This window comes from Hippoglossus stenolepis, chromosome 17, assembly GCF_022539355.2.
Source record: "Hippoglossus stenolepis isolate QCI-W04-F060 chromosome 17, HSTE1.2, whole genome shotgun sequence".
In the NCBI taxonomy this organism is placed as follows: domain Eukaryota; kingdom Metazoa; phylum Chordata; class Actinopteri; order Pleuronectiformes; family Pleuronectidae; genus Hippoglossus; species Hippoglossus stenolepis.
Genome location: NC_061499.1, coordinates 3148593 through 3173259, shown reverse-complemented (window position 1 = coordinate 3173259; position 24667 = coordinate 3148593). Strand labels below are relative to the sequence as shown.

Here is a 24667-nt window from a genome sequence, read left to right as displayed (position 1 = left end):
TTAATGTTGTGTTTTGTCACTGTTGTCATCTCATCCTTTTTTTGTGTCCATTTATAATGATGACCATTAAGACAACATGTTAAGGCGAGACTGATGGTCTCTCCACATATTTTGTTTCCTAAACACCTGTATGCAAAATAAATTACAGACAAAAAAGTTGAGCATCTTTTTATTTTCTGTACCTAACATAGGGAGGGAATGGAGAATATTCCTTGTACAAGTCATTGTTTGATAAATCTCAAAAGTCTTAAATCCTGTCACAAATCCAACATATGTTTTATATAGAAAATACAGGCGTCTGTTTTTCAGTGCCACTTTAAAATGTTAATGCCTGGAGTTTAACAATTTCATAGGAAAAATACATCAACAAGGAATTTCCAAATGAGTGAATTTAGAAGTTTGAAATCTAAAAGTAAGAGAAATTTGCTCCACTGGAAATTATATAAGCCTCCATCCCATGCAATTCAAAGTATAAAATATAGAATACCTAAAAAAATATGGATATAGAAAAAGAAGATTAACCCAAGTATAAAATATAATGGGCATCATGACAAGTTATAAAAGTTGTCATGATGGACCCCTCATGAGTTTAATCCGCCCATGCTAAACCTATATAATCTTAACTGGTATAAACTAATTAAAACTATTTCATCTTAACTGATATAAATTTATGTAATTTTAATAATCTTAACTGGTATAAACTAATTTAAACCTATATAATCTTGACTGGTATAAACTAATGTAACCCTTTATAATCTTAATTAATATAAACAAATATAATCTTTAATGGTATAACAACAATCAATAGAAACTACATTTCAAAGCGTCATGCACTGATGACATCAAAGACAAGCATCAAAGCCCTCCTTCTTCCGGGCAGCGGACCAATGAACGCAGCGGGGCGGGTCCGACTGAGCTGGAGAAAGAAACTCCACCGCTCCTCCGTCAGTCGCCATTTTGAGACGGTCGAGCCACCGACTAGTTGCAAACGTTTGTTACGCAGCAGGTCTGTAACGTTTTTTAATCATATTTAGGCCGATATACGATCCAATGTCTCGATTTCACAACAATCGCGGCGGACTCGGGATGAATCACTTCCAGGCCCGCAGAGGCGGTGGACCCGGCGGCCCGATACGAGGCGGACTGATGGGGAACCCGAACTTCAGGAACCATCCCTTTCAAAACCAGAACCAGAATCGAAGGGGACAAAACAACAACTTCAACAAACCGAACAACCAAGGACCACAGATCACCCCCCAGAAGAACCTGCCCATCATTCCTCCACCGACTCCCGGCCCGGCCCTCACCATGAAAGGCCCCATGCAGCAGCAGCAGCCGCCGCCGGCCCCGCAGCCGCCGAAGCCGGCCACCCCCGCTCCTCAAGTCATCATCAAGACCTCACCGCAGAAACCCATCCTGGCCTCCCCTCCACCCATCCAGGCCAACAAGAACCAGACCCCGGAGCTGAAGTCCCCGGTAGGAAATACTAACGGACAACCACAGCAGCAGCAGCAGCAAAAGCCGCCGCCGCCGCAGCAGCAGCCGCCACCAACACCACGTCCGAGCCCGAGGTCTGGGCCTCACCAGGGCCAGAGGACCACCCCATACCAGGGCCATAGGGGGGCACCGCCGCCGAGCAAGTTCAAGCAAGAGCGGGAGGAGCAGGAGAAACGTTCCTCAAACACGAACTCAGCGGAGGGCAGCGCACCACAGGTCGGTGATAAACCTTGAAATCCCTTTTTTCCATTAATGGCGTCGGTGACCATTGTTAGCAAACGCTAGCCCAACGGGAACGGCTATGGATGCGTTCGATTTGAAACGTTGTCCAAGCCGAGCGGGCGGTGTCCCTCGATGGTGTGAAAGTTAAGCATACCCGCCTGCTTCAACGCACGGCGGCACTAGCCGTGATGCAAATCAAACGCACCGCTGTATAGTCGTTTTACCCGTCCGCCATCTTGTCTAACACGTCTGTGGTTATATCTTCAAAGTCTTATCACCCTGAAATAAATGATTTCTTCTGTTACACTTGCTCGGCGGTGCGATTTTAATTTAATTATTTATCTTGTCTTACATTCGTCCGAATATCAGGGTTTCAAAATGTAGGACGAGCCGTTGTTGCCTTCAGTGAGTGGGGGATGGGCGACCGAGCCTCGAAATGAGGACACCGAAGTATAAGCTGCAATTATCTAAGTTTATATTTAGGACTGGACCATGAAGCCATAATATATCAATATAAAGTATTAATATCATTCGACATCGATCATTTTCTCTTACTTCCCTGATCTTTGCTCCTCGGTGACGGATGTGGATTCAAATTCAAAAAAAAATCCAGAAAAAGTCAAACACGCTAAACCATTTTACAAATGTTATTTATTCTATATTGTGATAATAATTGATATTGTGGTGTTGCCCAGCCCAAGATATTACACAATACATGTTCGTCGTAAGTGAATTCCCGTTGATCTTCACGAGTCTCTTGTGTAACAGCACTGAAACCTGATCCCTGTTGTTTGTCTTGTTCACCAGGAGGGATTCAAGGCGACACTGTCCATGCTGCTGAAACCTGGTGAGAAGACATACACTCAGCGGTGTCGTCTGTTCATCGGTAACCTGCCCAGCGACATCACAGAGGAGCAATTCAAGAAGCTGTTCGCAAAGTATGGAGAGCCCAGCGAGGTCTTCATCAACAAAGGCAAAGGCTTTGGTTTCATCCGGCTGGTAAGACTCCCCCCTCGCTTAGGCGTGGCAATGGATTGAAGTTGTTCTGTGTAGTGATACATGGTCTGTTTTGGTGTATCCCTAACTTGCTCTTCTTCTTACAGGAGTCCCGTGCACTTGCAGAGATCGCCAAGGCAGAGTTAGATGACACACCAATGAGAGGCAGGCCTTTGCGTGTCCGGTTCGCCACACACTCCGCAGCCCTGTCTGTGAAGAACCTGTCATCGTTTGTCTCCAACGAGCTCCTGGAAGAGGCGTTCTCACAGTTTGGAATGGTCGAGAGGGCCATTGTCATTGTAGACGATCGTGGGCGCTCCTCGGGCAAGGGCATCGTAGAGTTTGCCTCCAAACCTGCTGCCAGGAAGGCTCTGGACAGGTGCAACGAAGGTGTCTTCCTTCTCACAACGTAAGTGATGTTAGATCCTTGAAGCACTTTTTTTATAGTCCACGAATGAAGCTTGAAATTTTGCTTATTTGTCTGTTTGGCTTGTTTCAGGTCACCTCGGCCTGTTATTGTCGAGCCTCTGGAGCAGTTTGATGATGAAGACGGTCTCCCAGAAAAACTGGCACAGAAGAATCCCAGATATCAAGCGTAAGCATGTCACCATAATAGGACAGTTTTATTTTTCCATTGAAGGGGGTTTCCTTACGGTTAGAGTGACCCTTTCTTCTCCAAGTCATTGTTGTGGTAGCAGCAGATGGTGTGATGTGGATGATGGGGGAGGAGAGATTCACAGATTGCAGCAGTTGCAAATCAATATTCTGTGTTGGGTGGCAGATGTTGGTGAATCAAGGGCGGGGGATGCGATCTGATTGACTGTGAAGGAGGCTAATGAGATTTGAAATAAAAATATTTTATCAGTTTCAGGAGATTTAGTTATTGTAAAATTTACAATGGGTGGAAAGAGCTCTACTACTAAGTCCAACTCTTCATGGCCTCTAAAGCTCATTTTAAAACACTGTATTCAACGAATCTTGGTCTTGTCTCTACAGAGAGCGTGAGGAGCCTCCTCGCTTCGCTCGTCCCGGCACTTTCGAGTTTGAGTACTCCAAGCGCTGGAAGTCACTTGATGAAATGGAGAAGCAGCAGAGGCAGCAGGTGGAGAAGAACATGCGCGAGGCCCGCGAGAAGCTCGAGAGCGAGATGGAGGATGCCTACCATGAGCACCAGGCCAATCTACTCCGACAGGGTGAGTGTAGTTGTAATGTTGTCTGAGCTTTTGTTCATATTTTCTGCTGTGTTCTTGAATTACATTAAAATGCTTGGTTTCATGTCCTTTCAGATCTGCTGAGGCGACAGGAGGAACTTCGACGCATGGAGGAGGTACACAGTCAGGAAATGCAGAAGAGGAAGGAAATGCAGCTCAGGTATTTGTTAATTAGAATTCGGAGTCTTGTTGTTGATTGAAAAAGATTTTTGCCATCCAGACATCCTCTCATAAACAGATCTGCTATTACTGATGCTCAATCATACAACTTTATTGAACTTTTTCTGTTTTTAAACAGACAAGAGGAAGAACGACGTCGGAGGGAGGAGGAGATGCTTCGTAAGAGAGAGATGGAGGAACAGATGCACCGTCAGCGTGAGGAGAACTACAGGATGGGCAACTTCATTGATGTGAGTGAATTTTAAATGTAGTATACAAAATGTATGTTTAATGAAGTGAGATACTTCATAGGTATTCCCAGGTTTAATGTGTATTTCCTTGTCTTTGTCCTTCTATCACAGAGGGAGAGGGAAATGAGGATGAATCCCGGTGTAGCTATGGGCATGGGAGGTAAGTAATCTACGTTTCTCTTATTTCCTTGAGATTATTAAGAAATGATAGCACAGGATAAAAATAATAAAAATCTAAACTAACGCGATTTAGTTTTATTATTAAACTTATTGTTTTACTTCTCTTAAGTTCCCTATTTTGTCTAGATTATCAAAAGCTCTGCCATCAACAGGTTACATAAGGATTTTGCTTCAGGTGCAGTATGTTTTCCTAACTTGTTCTGTTTCTGCTAGAAATGCCCTTCGGTGCAGCCGGTCAGAAGTTTGGAATGGGCTTTGAGGGACAGCAGGGAATGGGGCCGTCCGCAGGAGGCCTGATGGGCAACGAAATGGTAACGTATCCCATTTTTGGGAGAATCCATAGTTAATGTAGTCTGTGTTCGGCTGTCCTTTTTGATGAAGACGCCCGGTTGAGTTTTTTACATGTAAAGATCTGCTGGTTGAGCAGGTTCTGGAAACGTGAACGACTTGTGTCATAGTCACTCTCAAGTGGCTTGCTGGTTGGTGAATGTGACGGAAATGCCGCCTGTCTGATAAGGTTTCATCCAGTGGCCAGCCAAGCCCCCTCACCTGAGTCTTACCGTGTTCCAGTTGCGAAACCATCATCCTGCACTAAATCTAAGAAAAATGCTCTTCACTGTGTTCTCTAATAGCTGTAGACAGACGTCCGTGGCTCCTCTCACTTATCACACTGTCTGTGTTATGGACTGACATTGCAAGCCCTGTCAATCTGAGCTGGACAGGCACTTTTTCTGACCCGAAGCAGAATGGCATCTACCAGTGTTTTTCCAGTTCGAAACCACTTTTTTGGGTTACCAGTTTCATTTATAATTTGTCATGATGAAGAAATTAAGCTGCATATCAACAGGTTCTGGTATTTTTGTGTGGCAATGTATACCCTGTGTGACGCTCTTTAATTTGACACCTGCAGTGTGGTTGTAGTTCATCCTCTGGACCAGCAAACTTCCACCTTATCAATCTCTTAATTTTTTTAAATGAGCATCTATTAAGATTTAGTGCAGGTTGATGGTATGAGACATTTTTGAACAAAATTATAAAAGCAACACAACAACTGGAGTAATTGAAGGGGGCAGGCACCGCCTTGTGACTTTGTGTTATAAGTTGTTAATAGTGGACCAGGCTCTGTGCCTCTGGCAGAATTGTAGTACCAATGTTAGCTCTGCTTCTCCCTTACAGTTGACAGTAAGAGCGGCTTAATGTTGGCTGTGAATGAAAAGTATTCCGCGAATACTTGGCTTTCTAACAAGCTTTGTTCTTTTGTATAAAAGCTTATATATGCTGCAACTTATTATAGGTAGTTTTTTTTTAAATGTATTTCAAAAGTAATGCTACACGTATAGCTTCTGTCGCCAGGGTTTATTCACCCATGGATATATTAATTTTACAAAATTTGTATCTTTGCATTTAAAGGGATTTAAGAAGACTTACTAAGTAATTTAGTTTTCAGATTCAATTCATTGTAGCAATGTTAATTTTTACGATGCAACATTTTCACAAACATTCGGGTTGCATCAGTTGTGCGTCCTGACGCAATCATTTTTGAGACACACTTTAAATAGAAGTCAGACCATCTAATTGAGTAGATCCAGCTCAAAACGCTCATGTTCTACATTCTGACTACACTAGTATTGTCTGTTCTAACTTTAATTTATCCACTGTATCTTCATGTTGTAAATCTGAGCTGGCCTCCTCTGCCAGACATTTGGCCTTTTCAGTCTTTCTCACTCTATTTCCACAGAACATGTCAGAAATGGCACATGTTTTGCATATTGATGAACAGACTGTTATTTGTTGGGGGGGGATGGGTGAGCTGAATATCTTGTGCAATGTTTATTTACTGTGCCCAAGTGCATGTACGTACAGTCCCTGTACCTCAGATCCAGGTCACATTTGAGACCATTGGTAGACAATTTGTCTTTTATCATTGCGGTGCCAGAAAAGATTCTGAGCCACAATTTTTGTATTGAAATCATTTACAACGGATTTAGTCACTATGGCACATAACGCTATGGCCTTTTCCCAAATTTCTATGGAACCATGAATTCCATCTGCAAAAGAGGAATACAAAATCTCTTTAGTAATTGATTCCTAATAATAATATTATAATGTATTTTTCCCTAAATACCCCTGTCAAGAGTTTTGGGCATGCATCTCATGCCCCATTTGATGATCATACATAGATAAATATGGTCAGTATTTATAGAGTGCTTCACCTGATAGCCAGTGAGGACTATAGTCTTGGCATGCACTGGACAGACCATGCGAGGTAGGCACTGACTAACGAAAGCATCACCCTCTCTTCCTTTTCCGTATGTTACCTGTGGCACCTGTGGACCTTCATATTGGAACGAACCGTTTCTTCGGATGTTCTCCTGCTGGTTGTGTTGTAAATCTGCTCACAATATAAAACGAACCACCCCTATTACCATACCTTTTTGTGCACCTCCATATGGACATGAACTTTGCTCTTGCGCTGTGGCCTTATCCCAAAACCGTATTCCTCCGCCTTCCTTTCTGCCTCCCTGGCGCATTGGGCCCCGCCGGGCGCAATGGCGCTTCGCATGAGCATTCCTGGAATGGTCCTAGCAGCAGCCCTGTGGTGATCGGCTTGAGGAGTTCGGGAGGTTTGATGGTCCTGCTAAGAAACCCCGTTTTTAAACGCTGCTCTTTGATGCACCCTACAGCAATTTGTACAGATACTTCAAAACAAATATGTTGAGTCGCATTTCTTGTATTTAAGTTTAAGATTGTTGCTACATTTTAGCTTGACAATTTGCTCCTTTTATGACAGAGTCAATATTTTCATTTTTTTATTTTGTATTGTCAGTAGTTTGGAAAGATAGCTCGCCCTCATGTGATCCTTTAGTTCTTCCTGACCCATGTACATTTTTCTTTTCTAGATGTACTTTCCTCTGTGAGTCGCCGTGAAGTGATACTTGTAACATTTTTCTCAACTTTCTATGGCTGTGTTTTGTGCCATTAATTTGGAATCAAAGCATGTATTATAATAAAGACAAATTGGTTCTATGAGGACAAACCTTTAGCGTTTATTCCTAAACGATGAAACGTTCAAAAACAAACCAAATCTTTGTTTACACAAATGAAATAATGTGGATAAATCTGCCACATTAGGTCTTAAAGGGTCTATGTGTTATCTCTGCAATCCTGACCTTTTAAATTCCGTAACGCGAACATTAAAAAAACGTTAAGCCCCTTCTCTCTCTTCCGCGGATTTGTAAAACTTTCAGCATCTGATAAGATTTCGAATGCAGCACCAGGCCGCGCAGTGCAATTTAGCTTTAATCCCCTTTTTTTTTCCCATTTCATGAACACTGCACTCGGGGGTAAACCGAGACATTAAAAGCATAAAGCTGTTCATGTTTAGTTGGGTGCACTAATTTGGTCAAAACGTTTAGTATGAGAGTTACACACATGAGGCCTTTAGAGCTTATGTACTAGTGGACAGACATGCAGTCTCTATGGACACTCTGCTCATATCACATACATCGTCCACAATAGTGTGTCTCATGTGCATGTTCTAGGGTTATTGACTACGTGGAACGTGCAGTCCATTATATTGAAGGGTCATAGCAATTTACAGTCAACAAACTTCACTTACAGTAAGTGTTGCTGCCTTCGTTGGAGCTGAACTAGAGCAAGAGCGCCCTCTAGAGTCACAGTTGTGCTCCGTGTCTGGGCAATTAAGTTGTTTTCACATTGTGAAAAAGCACCAAGTGCTCAGCAGAGCTCTTACTGCGTTGTCCCTCTCTGAACTGAAACCCAACTGAACGATGGACATTACCTATGATCCCCGACTTCCTGAACCAGAGGAGCTGCAGCTGTAATAATGCAAACCTTCTTAGTGTTAATACTGATCTGACAGCATTCGCCTCGAACCTTGATGGACCTGATTCGATGATTGAAGTCGTGTTTCTCACGGTGTGCATGAACACAGTATCCACTCACCAAAGTTTAGAAGAGCAAGAACAGACGTTCATGGTGAGGAGTGGGAGAGAAAGAGGAAACATTCTCCCTATTCTGAGTGAATGAACCATCAAACTCATTTTAATAAAGGTGATATCTTAACTTAAAAAGTTGCATAATGTTGCTTTAATTGGGCTGTTGGTGACCCAGTTTGTGTTTATTTCTTTAAATCATACATTATTGGACAGAAAGAACCATTTAAATTATCTTTTCTACTTTGACATAGGTGTTAAACAGCTGCTGTTCAGTTTGCAGCTGCTGATAATGTAATGGCAGTTGGTTAAGTAAATGATCATACCATCTATTAACAGCTGTATGATCGTAGTTGGAAACAATTGATTTCCATTGAGTGGGTGGATTATTCTTTACAATCCTGCATGTAAACATGGTCATTCTTAGTTAGTTAGTTGACTTCTGTGACAGAACATCTACATAGTTGGTGTGTAACAGGAACATCTTTACTGAGGGATCTGGTAAAAGGTCATATCCGAATCCAACATCCACACCATCGCCCCAGTACCTGACTTTACATGAAGTGCAAGGAGCTGCATTGGTCAGATTTTAAAGAATTGGAAGAAACTAAAATGTAAATGTGTTACAGTTCTGTCTTGAAAAAAATCTTCACTTGAAAGAAAAGGGTAATGGAGAAAACATTTTAGCTCCAGTTTTAAAGACACTTGTGTTAAATGCAAGTCAGAAATTAAATCAGTGCTGGTTTTAAAAAATGTATTTAATTCTTAAACTAAACAGGCTGACAAAGTCTTAATTTTTCTTTAAAGAAGACAAAACAACCAGTCTAAATCTTTTACTCTGAAAATTATGAACAAGTAATTTGGCTCCTACTGGAATGTACAGCCTGTCGTTGCTGAACCTTTTTCACTTTATGTTACTGACACTGTTGATGTTTTACATTCCCAAGTGAATCCCTTTTAACATCATGACACTTCATGGAAAGAAGAAACTATCTAGTGAGCTTTTACACAGAAGTCATGTAAATTATACTCCCAATACATTTGTCGTTGTTTGTTGCATTAACCATCCATATGGCCGAAAAGGGATTTTTGATCCTTGATTGGTAATTATAAAGTATTTGGTTGTTTATTTTTTTTCTCCAGTGCTTCTTTTGACTTGATGTTGGACCAACCATGACCATTCTGGTCCCTTCCCAAGTAATAATGTCGGCACCTGGAGGTTTTATGACATAATTTGGCCTCAAGTTGGAGCTCTGCCTCCATTCAATGATTTACCTTAGAAAGCATTTTTCATAATAAGTCCAATGATAGTATGTAAACTTTTAAAACCAAGTCAATTCCATTTACCTTTCATATTGATAAGAATAACTTGGTTTAATTTTATTCAAAACATGCTGACAGAAAAAGCAGATTCAACCATTGTCCACAGAACGTAACCATTTTTGTGGAAGGTTGTTACTTGTGTTCGTACTAGCTCATGTCAGCATCTGGCTCCAGTTAATGTCGATGCTTAAACCTTTAACCCTGGTTGCATCTTTATTTTTAAGAATTAGTGGCTCTGCATCTTAACTTTGTAGTCACTTGTACAGTCATTACAATGTGATCCCAGCTGCACTGACAGCAGTGTGCAAGTTAATTAGATTCAACAAGTATAGGCTAAGGCTGAATATTTTCTATCCTGCATTGCTAATGATTATTATTATTATCAGAGCTAGAGGAACCGGGACCCTGCCTGAAAACATTGACCATCAGAATGTTTCACTGTCCTCAGTGGCTGACAACATGTGGACCTATAACAGGAAGACCTCAGTGCATCTTATGGGGGAACGTCAAATAGCTAAAGACTTTTTTTCCACTGGGTGCTTCTGTGTTTCATCTGACAACCTGCAGAACACATTTTAATGGAGGCAAAGCAGAGGACGACACTTGGATGAATTTGGTAAATTGTGGAGTGTGCACCTGAAATGTTGCGTGTGTTTGTGTTATGTCCATTTTTTCTTTAACAGGTTTGCCCAGCTTTAAGAATTGTGGACTGTGGAGGAATTTGAGGCTGTGTAGTGTGAACCCAAAATGACCTGTTACACAAAGCAAATATTCTGGGATGGCAAGATTCAGCTGGCACTGTGCACCAGATTGTAAAGCTTACCATGCACGAAAGATATGGAGCAAGGAATCCAATTTTCATTGAGTTCTGAGCCAGAATAATTCTCTGGGGGCAACCGGCAATATTTTATTGTAGACAGCAGCTAACTGGGTCTTCTGTTCACTGTAGACTGTTAGTAGTTAACAATACTTTTTTTTTATCACACAAAACACCTACTGCAATACTTTTTGTAGGTGTTTTTAGGTATCTGCATACGAGAGCAGATTTATAAAATCAGCACAGATATTTAAATGCGGGTAGCCAGAGCTGCTCTAATCTAATTGGTCAAACTAGAAACAGAAACCAGAAGGCCTCCGGCCCCCAAATCCCATGTCCCTCACATTTTCACTCTTGTGCCGGTGAGTTACAAGTCAGGTAACATTGACGATTTGTTCATATGACGTTTATAGTGATTCATAAATTGGAAGAAACAGCTAAAACAGTTCACTTCAAGTTTGAACATAATGGACTTTGGTTACATATGATTCCCAAATATTAAGACATTACTTCTGACGTTTGAGCCAGTTTACTGAACCATATTTTGCTCTTATCAAGTCTAGAACTTGATAAACTCTAGATTTTAATTTTTACTGATTGCAAACTACATTTATGGAAATAACCAAATTTTCAGCCGTTTCAGGTTTTACATTTCTTCTGGCACCTTTTAACATCGGCTGTGTTTGTGAAGTAGTGTTAGTGTTTTTTTATTTACCTTGGCCTGTATTTGCTTCGAGAGTTGTTCTAGACTTGATATTCTGTTCACAGCTTCTAGTAAAACACAAGATATTTGTATCTCCAATTTTGTTCATTAAGTAATTTAATAGAAATCAAGAAATTAACAAATACATTTAGTTTGACACCTCAGCCATTTTAGTAGTTTTTACTTGGTAGAGTACGTTTGATAGTCATTTTAGGAAATAAAGTATTTTCTCAAATTGTCCAGATGGACCAGTAGGTTTTTAACCTGGCTTGAATTTTAGTTTTCTTAGAAACCAAGTTGGCAGATTCTAATGCACAGTACTTGGATGTGGACTAGTAATTAAAATATCCACCTCAATATTTATTTTAATCACAGGGGAAATGAAAACTTAAAGCAAGAGGTAAATAATATTCAAAACTTTGAAATTGATCACTCGGACTTAAAAATAATAATTGAGAAATAAATGATTATGCACTTTACAGATGTTATTTTACTTGTCTAATTTGGTGCAGAATAAGTTCTAAATAGTATTTTTTAAAAGTAGGTAATATATTTGGTTAATTCAGAGTTTAAATAGCGTAAAGAACAGTTCTGAGTTTTCCTTCTTCCCACAGTCGGTGAACATCCTCTAGAACAGAAGTAGAAAAACACAGGTGGATCAATTGGACTGAAATGTAAATTTGAACACTTGTAATGTTATGTATGTCTGTTGGTGTTGTGTACCATTTGTTTTTCTCTAACAGGTTTGATCATCTTTAAAGGTGTTGGACTTTGAGATGGAACTTTCCAAACCAAGAAATTCAAAGTCGGTGGTAATGGCAGATTTAGCAAAGAATACATTCGGCTGGACGTACATGTCGCTCCGGCCAGAGCGATTTTATTAATGAAAAACTATCCCTCTAAAGGAGCAAATAGCTAATGTTGTTAGAAACAAATCATTATTATTGATTGCTAGGTGGTGGCTCACTAGTATGGACTGAAGCTGGGAAAGTTGGAAGAATTGATCTCCTTTGTTATTGCAGTAACAGTAAAGGTTGAACTGAAGTTCAGAACATGGATCATACATTTAGTTTTTGTATTGTTGGAGTAAAATAATCTTTCAGACGTAAACCACTCCATTAGGCCGATGCCAAATCAACCTCAGTCTCATTCTGAATAAGCAGCCTGGTTTATAGTCACATTGACGGATACACGTTGTGCCGACCAGTCACGACATTGTAGGAAGTGATGATCAAAAACCTGCAACGTGAACTCAGACATAATTCAGAAGCGGTGGCTGAAATATGTTCCACTGCCAACAGGAGAGAGCTGTTCTCTCTTCGCCCTGACGATGAGAAAACCAGGCAGATTGAACTGTACTGGAAACCTCCTCTACCTCAGTTCTATGTATTCGATGCCAAATATTAGGCACAAACTGTGGCTCTTTTTATAACTGTCAAACTGAATCTGTGAGGAACATTAATATAAGTCATCCCATGTCTGAATGAAGTTAAACTCTTTCATTACACCAAGAAGCCGGTTATGTTTGATATTCCATCTCTGATAAGAGCAGGAGGAACCGAAGCTTTGACACTTTCAATGAGAAACTCGCTCTTGGTGGAGATTTTAAAGGTTTCATCAAGCAGCATTTAGCATATTACTCAATGATGTGTTGGAGGTTTGGAACGCACTTGATTATTGAATTAATCACAATAACCTTTGACTTGATGTCTGTAGAGGGAGTAAGTGATTCTAATTGGTTCATTTTGTCAAAATCTTCATTTTCCCTCACGTTTTACCAGGAAATCCCACGTTGATACGCAGCCTCGACTGAAACAACGTTATGCTATTCTAGCCAATCAGCTACAGGGGTCGCTGATACCTGTGATACCTGTTGTCTCCTTGTTTTGTTTTTTCTGTACAACATGCAGAGTTTTACAGCCACGGGGACGGCACATTAGACGCCCTGAATTTCGCCATAGTGTTGTTGCCTTGGCAATGCATGTCCATGACGTTGGGGACGGAGCTTCTGAAGGGGGGGGGTGTATTTGTTTTGCTGTTAGGTTCAATTATCAGCAGTCGTTTACAGAATCACTTACTCCTCCTTAAAGACAAGTTCTTATTCAAGATTTATTTAAAAGCAGCATCAAGCACAGTGACTATCTTACTGATGTCTGGAACTGGGATGTCCCCTGTTTCCAATACTTTTTGGCTTCGGTCAATGACATTCTTAAGAATGAATTTTTTCAGAACTTTGTTAAGATTTATTTAAAGGCAACATCAAGCACATGAGACTCATCAGTAACTTTATTACAGAAGTCTGACATGAGGATCTCTCTAGTTGCCAATGCATTTTTCTTTTGCATCTTAGAAGTAAAAATTAAAGCCAAAGCTTTGACACTGACATTCTTAGATTGGTTGAAAGGCTTCATGTCATTTATCACCCACGTTTTCATATTCATCCTCTTTTGTGAAACATTCCTGACTTTAAACCTGTTGGTAAAAACTACATTTGACCACCTGACCAACCACCTTACTCACCAATCTACCTGATGTAGGAGGCCTCGCGCACCTTACGCTTGAAGAGAGGATGGTGCGTGTGTTGTGTGCTTATGTCTTGTGTGTGTGTGCGGGTGTGTGTTGTGTGTTTGTGTGTCACGTCTTTGGGTACATGTGAGGTGTGCTAGCTGCTGTCAGCCAGCTTGTCAGACAGGCTGCCCCAGTCCACAGTAGAGGCTCTTCTCTGCAGTTGGGTTACAATGACGATGAGTAGTTCTGCAGAAGTCAGTGGACAGTAAAGCCTGGACTTGTTTGCACTGCAGCCTGAGGTATGATTACACAGATCAGCTGAACGAGTAAGGTAAGTGTCCAATCCATGTTTATAATACAAGATGCATAAGCTCTCCCATAACTTAACTCTTTTTTCCTGTGTCGCTGCTCACAGTGACGCTCACAGGGCTTCTGGCATCACACTTACAAATAATGGCTTCACAGTGCAGATCTCGGTTTCTCAACCTTTTTGTGTGTGGGTGTGGCGAAGCATAATAGCCTGTGCAGTGTGTGTGTGTGGTTGTAGTACTTGAACTTCTCTCTATGTATGTGTGAAAACAACTGACTGGACGGCTGAGTCACTGGTTCAACATTTTTTTTTAAATGCAGATGAAACTGGAAACGAGTCGTTGTGCAACCTTCTGTGTCTCAAGAAAAAAATATCCTGTTTATATTTTTGGGGCGTGAATCGTGATCAGCAGTGAAAAGCCACTGGAAAATGTCTCGAGTCAAACGCAAAGGTCAATACATGTGATAGTGTTTCCCTCTGTAATCCTCTCAAAGCTCTGGTGGTGTTTCTGTCTTTGTACCGCACCTCTTCAGTAGCTACATTGCTCAGCTTATTACCCCCTCAGAAACAACAACCTTTATTTTGCCCCCAGCGTGGATCACTTAAGTATTATTAGTCATTACAATTATAAAACATGTATTATTTGTCACTTGTCAACACAGTATTGATATCAGGAACAGCACCTGTTATCACCACCCCTGACTTTGTTTGTGTCCTGTAAAATTAGATCTATTTTTGTGGTAGTGTGACGGGTTCTCAGCAGTTTGACAGTGAAACTATTCACACACTGAGTTACTCTGGGGGGGGGGAATCACAGAAAGTGAACATCCCTGTCAGACATATTATTTGATCTCGTACTCAATGCAGTTTGTTGAACTTTGATCATGACACAACAATCTCTGCGACTTTGTGTGAGTTTTATCTGTCGGATGAACGATGGAAATATTCTTCTTCACATTTAGTACTTTTCACTCAACATCCGTCTGTTGAATAATAGACTGTAAACTTGGGGTTTACTCTCTCACCTGAAGCATCTATGCTTCCAGATCTTTAATCTAGTTTGTTTTCTTCTTCACTCTTCTTCTATGTTGGAAACCCAACTCCAAACCTAGATGATTCTCTGAGGAATATAAACAAGATATGGGAGATTATACATTTTTCCAAATAGTTTCCATCACATGGAAAATAAATATGTACTGGAAAAAGAATTATAGTAACTGTTTTCTAACTTGCTAACTTTGGGTCAGCTACCAGATTGGTAGAACCGTCCCATTTTAGTTGCAGTGACTCTATGAACTCCACTGCCTCTTTATGTTTATCAGTAAACAGCCTTTTTAAAACGGGGCAAACACCTGAATCAGAGGTGAAGGTTTCTTACTGTAGCTTGTCCCAGTGTTTTTCATTTATTACAGTCAATGATGCTCTAATGTCACAGCAGCTCAACACACTCCTTCATGGTGTCATAGCTCAGTCACATCTGAACACACTCAGGAGATGCACATATATTTAGATTCAGTGTTTCACTTCAATGTCCAGTCTGATTTAATGTCCGTGAAGTTCCTGAGTGATTCTGCCGGACCTTTGTTAGAATCCTCACGTGTTTAGGTTTTCTCTAGCGGTGACGGTTGTGTGTACATTCAAAGGTGTATATTAGGCAGGAAATACTAATAGTTAATACAGCATATCATGCTGATTTGCCAAAATGTAAAGAAGGGCTCAAGTGGAACCGTTGACTTCATACTTTCTGTTTACATCAACCAAAGCCTTATTGGAATGGTTCTAAAACAGCATAAAAAGTTTAAATCCAGTTATCTAAGTTTTTTGTGTATTACAGACCCGACACAGCAGTTACTTCCTAAAGTTTCTGATTGTTTCTCATCCTGCTGATCAGTGTTGTCGGAGGAAAACAAGACTATTTTATTATCTTGAATTTAAAATGTGCAGTAGCACCAGACTCTGTTGCTCTTCTTTCCTCTCTCCTCTCAGTACAGTCTTACTCACATTGTCACTCTGTTTCACCTGAACGCCCTGTCATGCCAGTGACCAGCCCGCCATGTTGAAAAGGTACAGTACCTGACGACTGTGGCCATTTCCCTTTGTTGCTTCTATGTAGGAGTTGTATTGTAGCTGCGAAGAACTCTTGTGCTGTTTATTCTCACGAGCTCGGATGAGCTTTTTTCAAGAGGAAACTTCACTGTGATGTGAATCCAGCCCTGGAGGCTCTCGATGCATCTGTCTGCACTGTGATCCATTTTCTATTTCAAACCCTGATCAGTCAAAAATCTTGTCCACGTCCCGCCTCAGAGTGTGATGCCAGAATGACCCTTTAGGCCTCTTAACGGCCTCGTCTAAAAGTGCACCGCCCAGAAATCTGCACTGAAAACGACCACCTTCTGTAGATGGTTACTCCCGTGTGTCAATGTGCAGCTCCCAGCTGTTTGGGGATTCGCGGTAACACTCCTGATGTGTCAGTTGGAAGTCCAGCTTCTCACGGCTCGGTAACAGAACTCACAGGTCTGCAACAGATTTGAAAGTTGTCGCCCTGAATTAGTTTTGTCACCTCTGCACTTTCAGAACAAACTAGGTGTGCTGAGATGCCTTTTTAAAAACTGTCTCTGACTGAACTTTGTCAAACATCTCTACACGCTCACAAACACCTGTATGTTATTCACATGTAATGCATGTTCACATTATATTCACATACATGTTATCAAGAAATAAGTTTGGTGTTCTTTAGAACCTCCACTGGTACCATCACAAACACTGAACACACACGTAGATGCTCAAGTCTTCACATTGTTCTTTTTTAAGGTGGCAACTTCAAAACACAAGAAGTAGTAATGAGTTCACTGTCAGACTCTCACTGTCTGTTTCTCGCCACAGGATCCTGGACCAGTGGAAGGAGGCTGATGATCCACGTTGATTAACCACGGTGAGCTTGACACATGTTAGTAGATAAATGGGCCTAGGGTTAGGGTTGGAGTAGAGTAGAGGTTGTATTACCAACCTGAGTTGATCCAGACCAAAAAATCATTAATATTTGACTCTAGGTTGGGTTTGGTCATTTTGGCTCGGTGATCTTCAGTTGTAACAAGTCAATAACTTCATTTGTGTTCTTGTTTTGTAGGTAAAGTGAAGACGATGTCTGATTAATACAAACAGAGCTGCAGAAGACTCGGCGTCAGAACTGAGGCGACATCGGGACGACCTCGGTGTGAGTTTCTCTGCAAACTGCTTTTTACACTGAAGAAATCCAGAATCTCGTAGCATACAGTCATCCCCCTGATGGTGTAGGTTTTATGTACGAATGCACTGGAACCAGAGAAATAACATTTCAGTTAAATGAACCTTCTCTCTGTCTGTTGCAGAGCTGCAGATGGAGATGCAGAACCAGGAAGTGTCCAACAGCGGGTTAACGTCCTGCTGACCAGAGGAGGGGGCGGGGTTTACTCCTGATTTCAAGTTTTAATAATAAATGAATATTAAAAATATATATATTTGTTTGTCTTTTCTTAAGTGACATCACCTGTGCATGTTTTTATAATTGACAAGGTTATTTAAATTATTTTATAAAGAGTAGTAGGAATTTACAGTGTATTTGAATATAACAGCATTTACTCAAATTAAAAGTGCAGCCGGTTGAAGAATGAAGAGACGAGAACCAGTTAATTACCAAACATTAGAGGCTTGTCTCTGAGCAGGTGGTGAATGGAACCCCCCTCAGGCCCCCAGCCAGTCTGCCTCCGACTCACCTCACTGCCTCCGCTCTGAGTCCAGTTACAGTCACTGGTGCCGCCTCACACACTTGTATCCTGAGGGTTTGGCTGTCAAACCTGGAGGACGTCCAGCCCGGTGGCGGCAAGACGATCCGGAGAGAAGCCTGAAGGCTCGGGGGTGAATGTGGGTCAGGTGTGAGTCGTCTGAGTCCTGGCACAGCAACACAGGGATTCTGGGAACAGGCCAAATGCACAGAGGTGACGGAACAGGAAACTGGATGAACAACAAATGCAGATACCGGTTTATTTGGTCAATATGAAAACGTTATGAACTCCTACTTATGCTCACTGCCTGTAAACTGACCTGGGGAAGAGGGGGAGGCGGAGAGGAGGTACAGTAGTTGGTGTCCACCTGACCACCAGCAGCAGACATGCATCATTCATGGACATGCATGATTAATGGTGTCCGCTGCCAACAGGTGGAGCAGAACAGTCCCCTCTTCATTCGCCCCCTGCAGAGAGGCAGCTGACAGATCCAGGTCTTATGCAGGAAAGTCCGGCTCAGGAGAAACACTAGGTAACAAGGCTTCATGCTGTGGTGGACAAACCCGGTTTAACCATCAGAGCACCTCTCTCAGGTGAGTTCTTCCCCAGGTGTGACTCCGACTCGCATCATCCATGAGTGGCCCTGCTGGAGCTGCACCCCCGCCAGCTGTCGTGGGTGGACCCCGGCCCCAGAAGGCCGTGCAGGAGAGCAGGGCCCTGGTCCAGACCCACCTGCTCACCATCTCCCTGCAGCCTCCACCCAGGGAGGGGGCAGGGAACACGGGCAGCAAAGCCCCCCTGAGGCTGCCCTCGCTGGTGGCTGCAGGCCGAGGGTCTCGCAGGAGGAGCAGCATGGTTCGACTCAGGTACGACACAGTCACACCTCAGGTGAACATCAATCTTTGTTGTTCGAAGGGAGTTTTTGTTCTGATACATAAAACCTAAAACTTGTGGTAAAGCATGTGCAGCACAAAAATGCACAATAACAACAGACTGTGGTTTTAAATATTTGAAAAACCAGGTGAGTTTAATTTGCCTGTATGTTGCTGTGACATGCAGGTGAGTCACCAATAAGGATGTGGTTCCTTCTTTCTCCATTGACTCACTCACAGCAGGTATTCAAATATTCCCCAGAATCCTCAAAGACCCCTCGAACAACCTCGGTGATACAATATATGAAAACACAAAAGAAGAAAACGTTTTTTGCACAAAGGACAGATCATGACACGACATAAGAAAACTCTAGATATGTTATGTTGTGGGCTTTAAAAATGTAAATAAATCACATAACACAAATTTTTAATTAGTCACAACTTGAGAAACTGGTTAGAAACTCTTTGTAGTTTGCAGAGGGACGATTTTTTTCTTCTATTCCAGATCTTTACAGACTTTAAAGAATCTAGAAATATCAAAACAACTGTACGTCTTTATTTTCAGGAAAAACTGAGGCTTATTTTTGTTAATCTGATGTCATGGGTTCAAAAGATACACAAACCGGATCTTTTGTGTTTGATGATGAATTAAGTTAAAGGAAAGTTGATCTCTTTTGCTTTGACACCAGAGGAGACGTGACACGATTATTTAAATTGTCATATTAGTCCTTCAGTTTATTTTTTTCTTCTATATGTATAATGCAATGTTTCACATAGCATTAACATCATGTAACAGTTTGAAGAGTTTTATTGAGATTGATTTTGTCTGTTTTTCTTTACTTGATGACAGTTAACAGCCTTGTTTGTCTTGAGGATCTTCTCCTTTTAATATAATCAATTATAAAGTATCTAGTTTTAAATTATTTTCATGCCCAATATGCATGAACAAGATGGAAACTGGCAAATTCAGACCGTTAAAAACGTTGTGCGTTGAGATAAAGGACGCCATCGTGTCCCGGTGGCCTTCAGTACCCATCATGCAGCGGTGTCACCTCTAAATGTGATTAATCAGCCGTCTGTCATCTCCGCCTTCCCCGTCTCTGCTTTCATTTCAGCAAAAGTTCCTGTCAAAGCGCAGGTTGAACGCTTGACTGGAATTACACTGTAATTGTTTCCTCTCCACTGTGTCACTTTGATCACATAATGTAGGCCACTTCTGCCCCCCCCTCGACTGAGTGGACCAGTGTGTCATAAATCTCAGGTGTGGAAGCTGATCCGTCGCCTGATGCAGCACCGGAGGCTGAATTCACTCAGAGGAGGGAGAAACCTGAGTGAAGAACACGCCTCCCACAAACACACACACACGCACACACACACAAGTATTTGATGGCCTCCACTCACCCAAGCAGAGCAGGTTTTGAATAACCATCAAATTAACGAGGAGCCATTCGATTTTTTTCTCTTCTACAGACATGAACAGAATCTATAGAACTTCTCTGATGTTTCCAGCATGTTGACATTATTTTATGGTTTAAGTTACGCCCCTCGACAACTACTGGGTGTTGGATTCCCCTCAGTTCTTCTCCACTGCAGAAACCCACTGACCCGAAGGTGAACTTGTACCTGCTGTAGAGATGTTGGAGCTAAACTTCGTCTCCCTGCTGGAGGTTTCAGGTGCTAGAGTGGAGAGGAGCAATCAAATGTGTCGTAACATCTCAGTTCAGCAGCATAACCATTATTTCACTGCTGTGGATACAAGGACTTTTAATAAGAAGCCTTAAAACAACGTTGTTTTTTAAGTGACGTCAATCTGATCCTTCGCTGGCCTTTAGATGATGGTTCCTCTAATCTCGTCTTTCATCAATCTTTTTTCTCCACAGCCTCAGTGAACCATCCCTTCTCGCCCTAAACGAGAGCGTCCAGTTTGAGGGATTCTCCAACGTCCGTCGTCCCAGTGTTTTACAAAGGCGACCCCCACCTCCTCCTCCACCTTCCAAGTCGCCCGCCCTGCTCCCCTGCAGGACCTGGCTCCCACCCGGCAGCAGCCAGAAACTGCAGGACAGGCAGAAGGGCCCAGGCTGCAGCAGGCCGGTCTATTTCCACTTCTCCCAGGTCATCCAGCCCAGGTCCAGACCAGCCAGACGTCATTCACACAACCCGACCCCGAGTGCAGACACAGGCAACCTCCGACCTTTAGGGATGCACGACTCCTCACCTCAGAGGGAGCCTCTGTCAGTCATTGGGAAGCCGTATCTTCGGAGCTGCAGTCAACGCCTCGCTCCAGCTGCTGCTGCGGCTTCAGCTCCAGCTCGAGCTCAGCTCCACGTGTTTCTGCCCACGGAGGCGGAGGAGGTGGACAGAGAGTCAGTGGATGAGGGCTTCATGGATGAGCTGGACTGTAAGATGACCTCTCTGAAGCTCCAGCAGGGGGCGCTAAAGACACTTACATACCACTGATAGATCATCTGTTGTTTAAGTGTATGGACAAAAGTATATGGACAGCCCTGTCCTTATATTGTGATACTGTTGTTCCTCGATGCTGTCAATTAAAGTATTATTGCAGAAAGGTGAAGTAGGAGATCTTGCATCACATGTAGACAGACATCTTTAGAATAGATGAAATAACTACCTAAACTCGTTACGCCGGGTTTACACCGGAGGCTGAGAGGCAGCGCAGCGCCGTTCCCAAGCGCGCAGCCGCCTGGCTGTTCACACGGGACGAGCGTTTCTCCGCTGGTCAGCTCGCGATTCACTCACATGTGGCATTTGTCTGGATCTGTGTGGGACCGGGAGGCTGCAGCAGCTGCTCGGGCGCGACCGCTCGCTCTCCCGTGCGTGAGCTGGAATTTGTGTCAGCGCCACACAGCCAACAGTGTGGAGGACTTCCGCAGTGTTCAGCACCCCTCTCTTTCTCTCTCTGTCTGTCTGCTTGTGTGCTTGTAGTGGATGGGCAGAGGGGGACATTTAATTATGTGATTGGGAAAATTAAAACTCCAGGACGACAGAAGGGGAATACAAAGTATGGGATGCATATTTGATAATTTATATCATATAAAATATGTAATTTATATCGTTTAAAATCATGGGGGGAGAGGGGGGAGAGGGGGGGGCTGGCTCACTAGCATTTAAAGGAACAGGCACTCAAAACAGGTCACTCTGTGGAGGTCTGTTTTAAATGATCCTTGTGGTATTTTGACCAAAGTATGTTACAGACATTTCATTAAGACCCCAAGGAACCATATCAACTTGTGGTAAAATGGGCATGCTATGTCCCCTTTAAGTCAGAAACGTCATGCTCGAGTGACTGGAATGAGCTTCCATTGTATTGTGACAACACAATACAATGGAAGTCTCCCTACATGGCCTTGGCCCACCCCCCACCTCATCCCCCCGCCCCCCCACACTCGCTACAGAGAAGACATTTGCCAGAGCACGTCATTTCGTTATTGCAAAGCTCGGATACACTTGGAATAGCTAGCTAGCAGCATGAAGCCAGTCAAGTACTCGAGGTGCGCTGTGGTCGGCTGCACAGACCCGCACAGATCGCTACATCACGTGCCAGCTTCAGAAGGCCCAAGAGCGAAATGGATTCATTTCGTATTTGACGGAAACGTCCCGGAAAGAATTGGCAAAAGTCTGTTTGTGTGCGCAAGCCATTTTGAATTGGACTGTTTTAACAACCTGGGCCAGTATAACTCTGGACTCGCAAAAAGATTGACCCTGCAAGCGGAGTCGGTCCCATCTCTCCGCCGCAGTACTTCAGACTTGGGAAATGTAAGTATTTTTTTAAATAATTCTGGTACTTGCTTCTTTTGACCGTTTAGCGACGTTACGGATGTTGTGGAGGGGTTGGGGGGATGTTAGCATTGTTGCGTTTTGGGGAAATGTGTACTTGTATCTGTAATTTTCGCGAACAATAACTTTTTTTAACATTAGCGTGTAAGACCTAGCCTCGGAGCCAGCTGGTGGACAGCAGTCGCTAAAGATGTGGCCAACGAGTTTGTGTGTGAACAGTTAGGCTAGCCGATTTGATCCATGCTTACTTATACAGTAGATGGTTCGTTTGGATGTCTATGGGGTGGAATTTGTGTCGAAGTATATAATGTCTTTATGAGAAATAGTTCTCTCATCATGTTGGGGTGGAGGGAGGTGTTCATAATCCGCCTGCATATATGATTCAGGGCAATTAGCCTTCCTGTTGATACCGTTCGACACAACAACGATGGGGTCACACATGTAAACAGTTTGTCACTGTGGGGCATTTTAGGGTTTTGTGTATAGTACAGCACAAGTTTAAAATACTATTTACTATATGATTATTTCATAATGATTTCGAGGAAAAATGCAAGTAGAGCATGCATAGTGTTCCAATGTTATTGTACCTACACTTCTGTGTTGTGAAAATTATGAGGTGTAATGAGACTACATTTCTTCAAGTGCAAGAGATTTATTTGCTTTTGGTTCATTTTGTATGCATGGCAGTGCAAGGATAATGGTCAATGAGATGATTTTTTAAAATTTGTTTAACTTTTATTTACAGTATGGAGTGTTTTGCTTTTTATGACATTCAGGGAAAAACATGCATAACATTGCTGCTCTTGTTGTTTAGCGAAGCAGATCTGGGCCGTGTGCTAGGGCATGTCATGTAGCCTGCCAAACGGATCCACCAAACATGTGCACAGTTGCCACGCCGCTTTCTGTGAAAAGTCTACCACCTGACTACAAAAGTACAGGTTTGTTTACCCTCGGTTACTTCGTCATGTCATTCATTGTGTCTCTGTGTTTTAATTGTAACAACTTCTCATTGTTTAATTTGCTGTGACTCCAAGGATACTGAATGTATGTTTTTATGTATCATAGGTACACAGAAAACTATGCCCTGCACTGATGTCTGTGTTGAAACCTCAGCTGTGGCCTTCAAAGCACCACAGCCATTCCTAACAGCGACACCAATAAAGAGGCCAAGTAAGAGACCTCGCTTGGAGGAGGAAGAGGACAGCCCTTTTGAGGTAAGTTCAAGAATGGACTTCGGACAGCCAAAGGATGCCACCTATGATCCTGATGACTCGGTCACAGTCTTGACTGAGTCAGCGGATGTGACGTGAGTGACTCAATATATAACAAAAAAAATATTGTTTGGTGTCAGAATAAAATAGATTTCTCCAAAAGCTGCCTGTTTTGGGATTTTGCTGATTCCTGCTTCCATGTTTGTTTTGGAGAAGATGAGAGAAGAGGAAGCTCATTTAATGTTTTGAAACGAAAACCGGAAGTCACGTGACGATTGGTATTTGTTTCAAAACGAAAAACAATAAAGAAAACTTCAACAACATTTTGTTTTTGTTTCCAAAAGTGGTACCAGTTATTATTTTTAAAAATATAAATCAATTTTTTATCATTTCTCATTTAGGACAGAAAGTGAAGTTATGCTTAGACCGGAAGCGGATGTTAAGTGTGCTGGATAAAGTATTTTTAAAAAAAAATAAAAGTCATGAGGATACATAAGGTCCCAGTAAAGCAAAATGTGCAATAAATAAAAATAAAATAACGTCCCAGACTCGAAGTGAGCTGAACTTCGTGTCCATATATTTTTCTCCACAATCAATTTCAAATCAATGGAGGCCTTTCCCATCAGTGGGGGGCGGTAGAGAGCGGTCGAGGTTTGACAACTGCCAGACAAGTGACGAGGAGGAGGAGAAGAAGAAGCCGCCGCGCACACGCTCTGCAACAGGCTCCAATGGCCGCGGACGAAGATGTGGACAAACAATAACAATCAGCGCTCGTAGTTGTGCGGTTTGTTTTTAAACGAGCGGAGCGGGATCGGATCCTTTTCTACAGGAACCCGCTCGTCAGGACTCCGGAGCCCAACATGGCGGCTACGGGAAGTGGCGATGGACACCAGCG

The 24667-nt window shown here is 42.4% G+C and overlaps 2 protein-coding genes across 2 annotated transcripts; both read left to right on the top strand.

The window, feature by feature from the left end:
* Window positions 1–921: 921 nt before the first annotated feature.
* On the top strand, window positions 922–17624 carry sfpq (splicing factor proline/glutamine-rich). Its single transcript, XM_035182599.2, has 12 exons — window positions 922–1713; window positions 2527–2718; window positions 2823–3124; window positions 3215–3310; window positions 3712–3908; window positions 4002–4086; window positions 4225–4336; window positions 4448–4496; window positions 4730–4827; window positions 17017–17065; window positions 17261–17347; window positions 17502–17624. Exons 1-10 carry the CDS (start codon window positions 1051–1053, stop codon window positions 17041–17043), a joined length of 1821 nt encoding a protein of 606 aa, XP_035038490.1. The 5' UTR covers window positions 922–1050; the 3' UTR covers window positions 17044–17065; window positions 17261–17347; window positions 17502–17624.
* Window positions 17625–22167: 4543 nt separating this feature from the next.
* Window positions 22168–24389, top strand: LOC118124661. The gene is made up of 3 exons (XM_035182704.2): window positions 22168–22540; window positions 23376–23499; window positions 23627–24389. The coding sequence occupies exons 1-3, from the start codon at window positions 22253–22255 to the stop codon at window positions 23869–23871; spliced, it is 657 nt and encodes a 218-aa protein (XP_035038595.1). The 5' UTR covers window positions 22168–22252; the 3' UTR covers window positions 23872–24389.
* Window positions 24390–24667: the final 278 nt, after the last annotated feature.

What these genes read in the sequence shown, in the direction of transcription:
- LOC118124661 (XM_035182704.2), top strand. Translation starts at nt 22,253, where the DNA reads ATGAAGCCAGTCAAGTACTCGAGGTGCGCTGTGGTCGGCTGCACAGAC. An exon ending in GTACTTCAGACTTGGGAAAT is followed by an intron (nt 22,541 to 23,375) that starts GTAAGTATTTTT and finishes CTTGTTGTTTAG; the next exon opens with CGAAGCAGATCTGGGCCGTG. An exon ending in ACCTGACTACAAAAGTACAG is followed by an intron (nt 23,500 to 23,626) that starts GTTTGTTTACCC and finishes TATGTATCATAG; the next exon opens with GTACACAGAAAACTATGCCC.
- sfpq (XM_035182599.2), top strand. Translation starts at nt 1,051, where the DNA reads ATGTCTCGATTTCACAACAATCGCGGCGGACTCGGGATGAATCACTTC. An exon ending in GGCCAATCTACTCCGACAGG is followed by an intron (nt 3,909 to 4,001) that starts GTGAGTGTAGTT and finishes ATGTCCTTTCAG; the next exon opens with ATCTGCTGAGGCGACAGGAG. An exon ending in TGTAGCTATGGGCATGGGAG is followed by an intron (nt 4,497 to 4,729) that starts GTAAGTAATCTA and finishes TGTTTCTGCTAG; the next exon opens with AAATGCCCTTCGGTGCAGCC.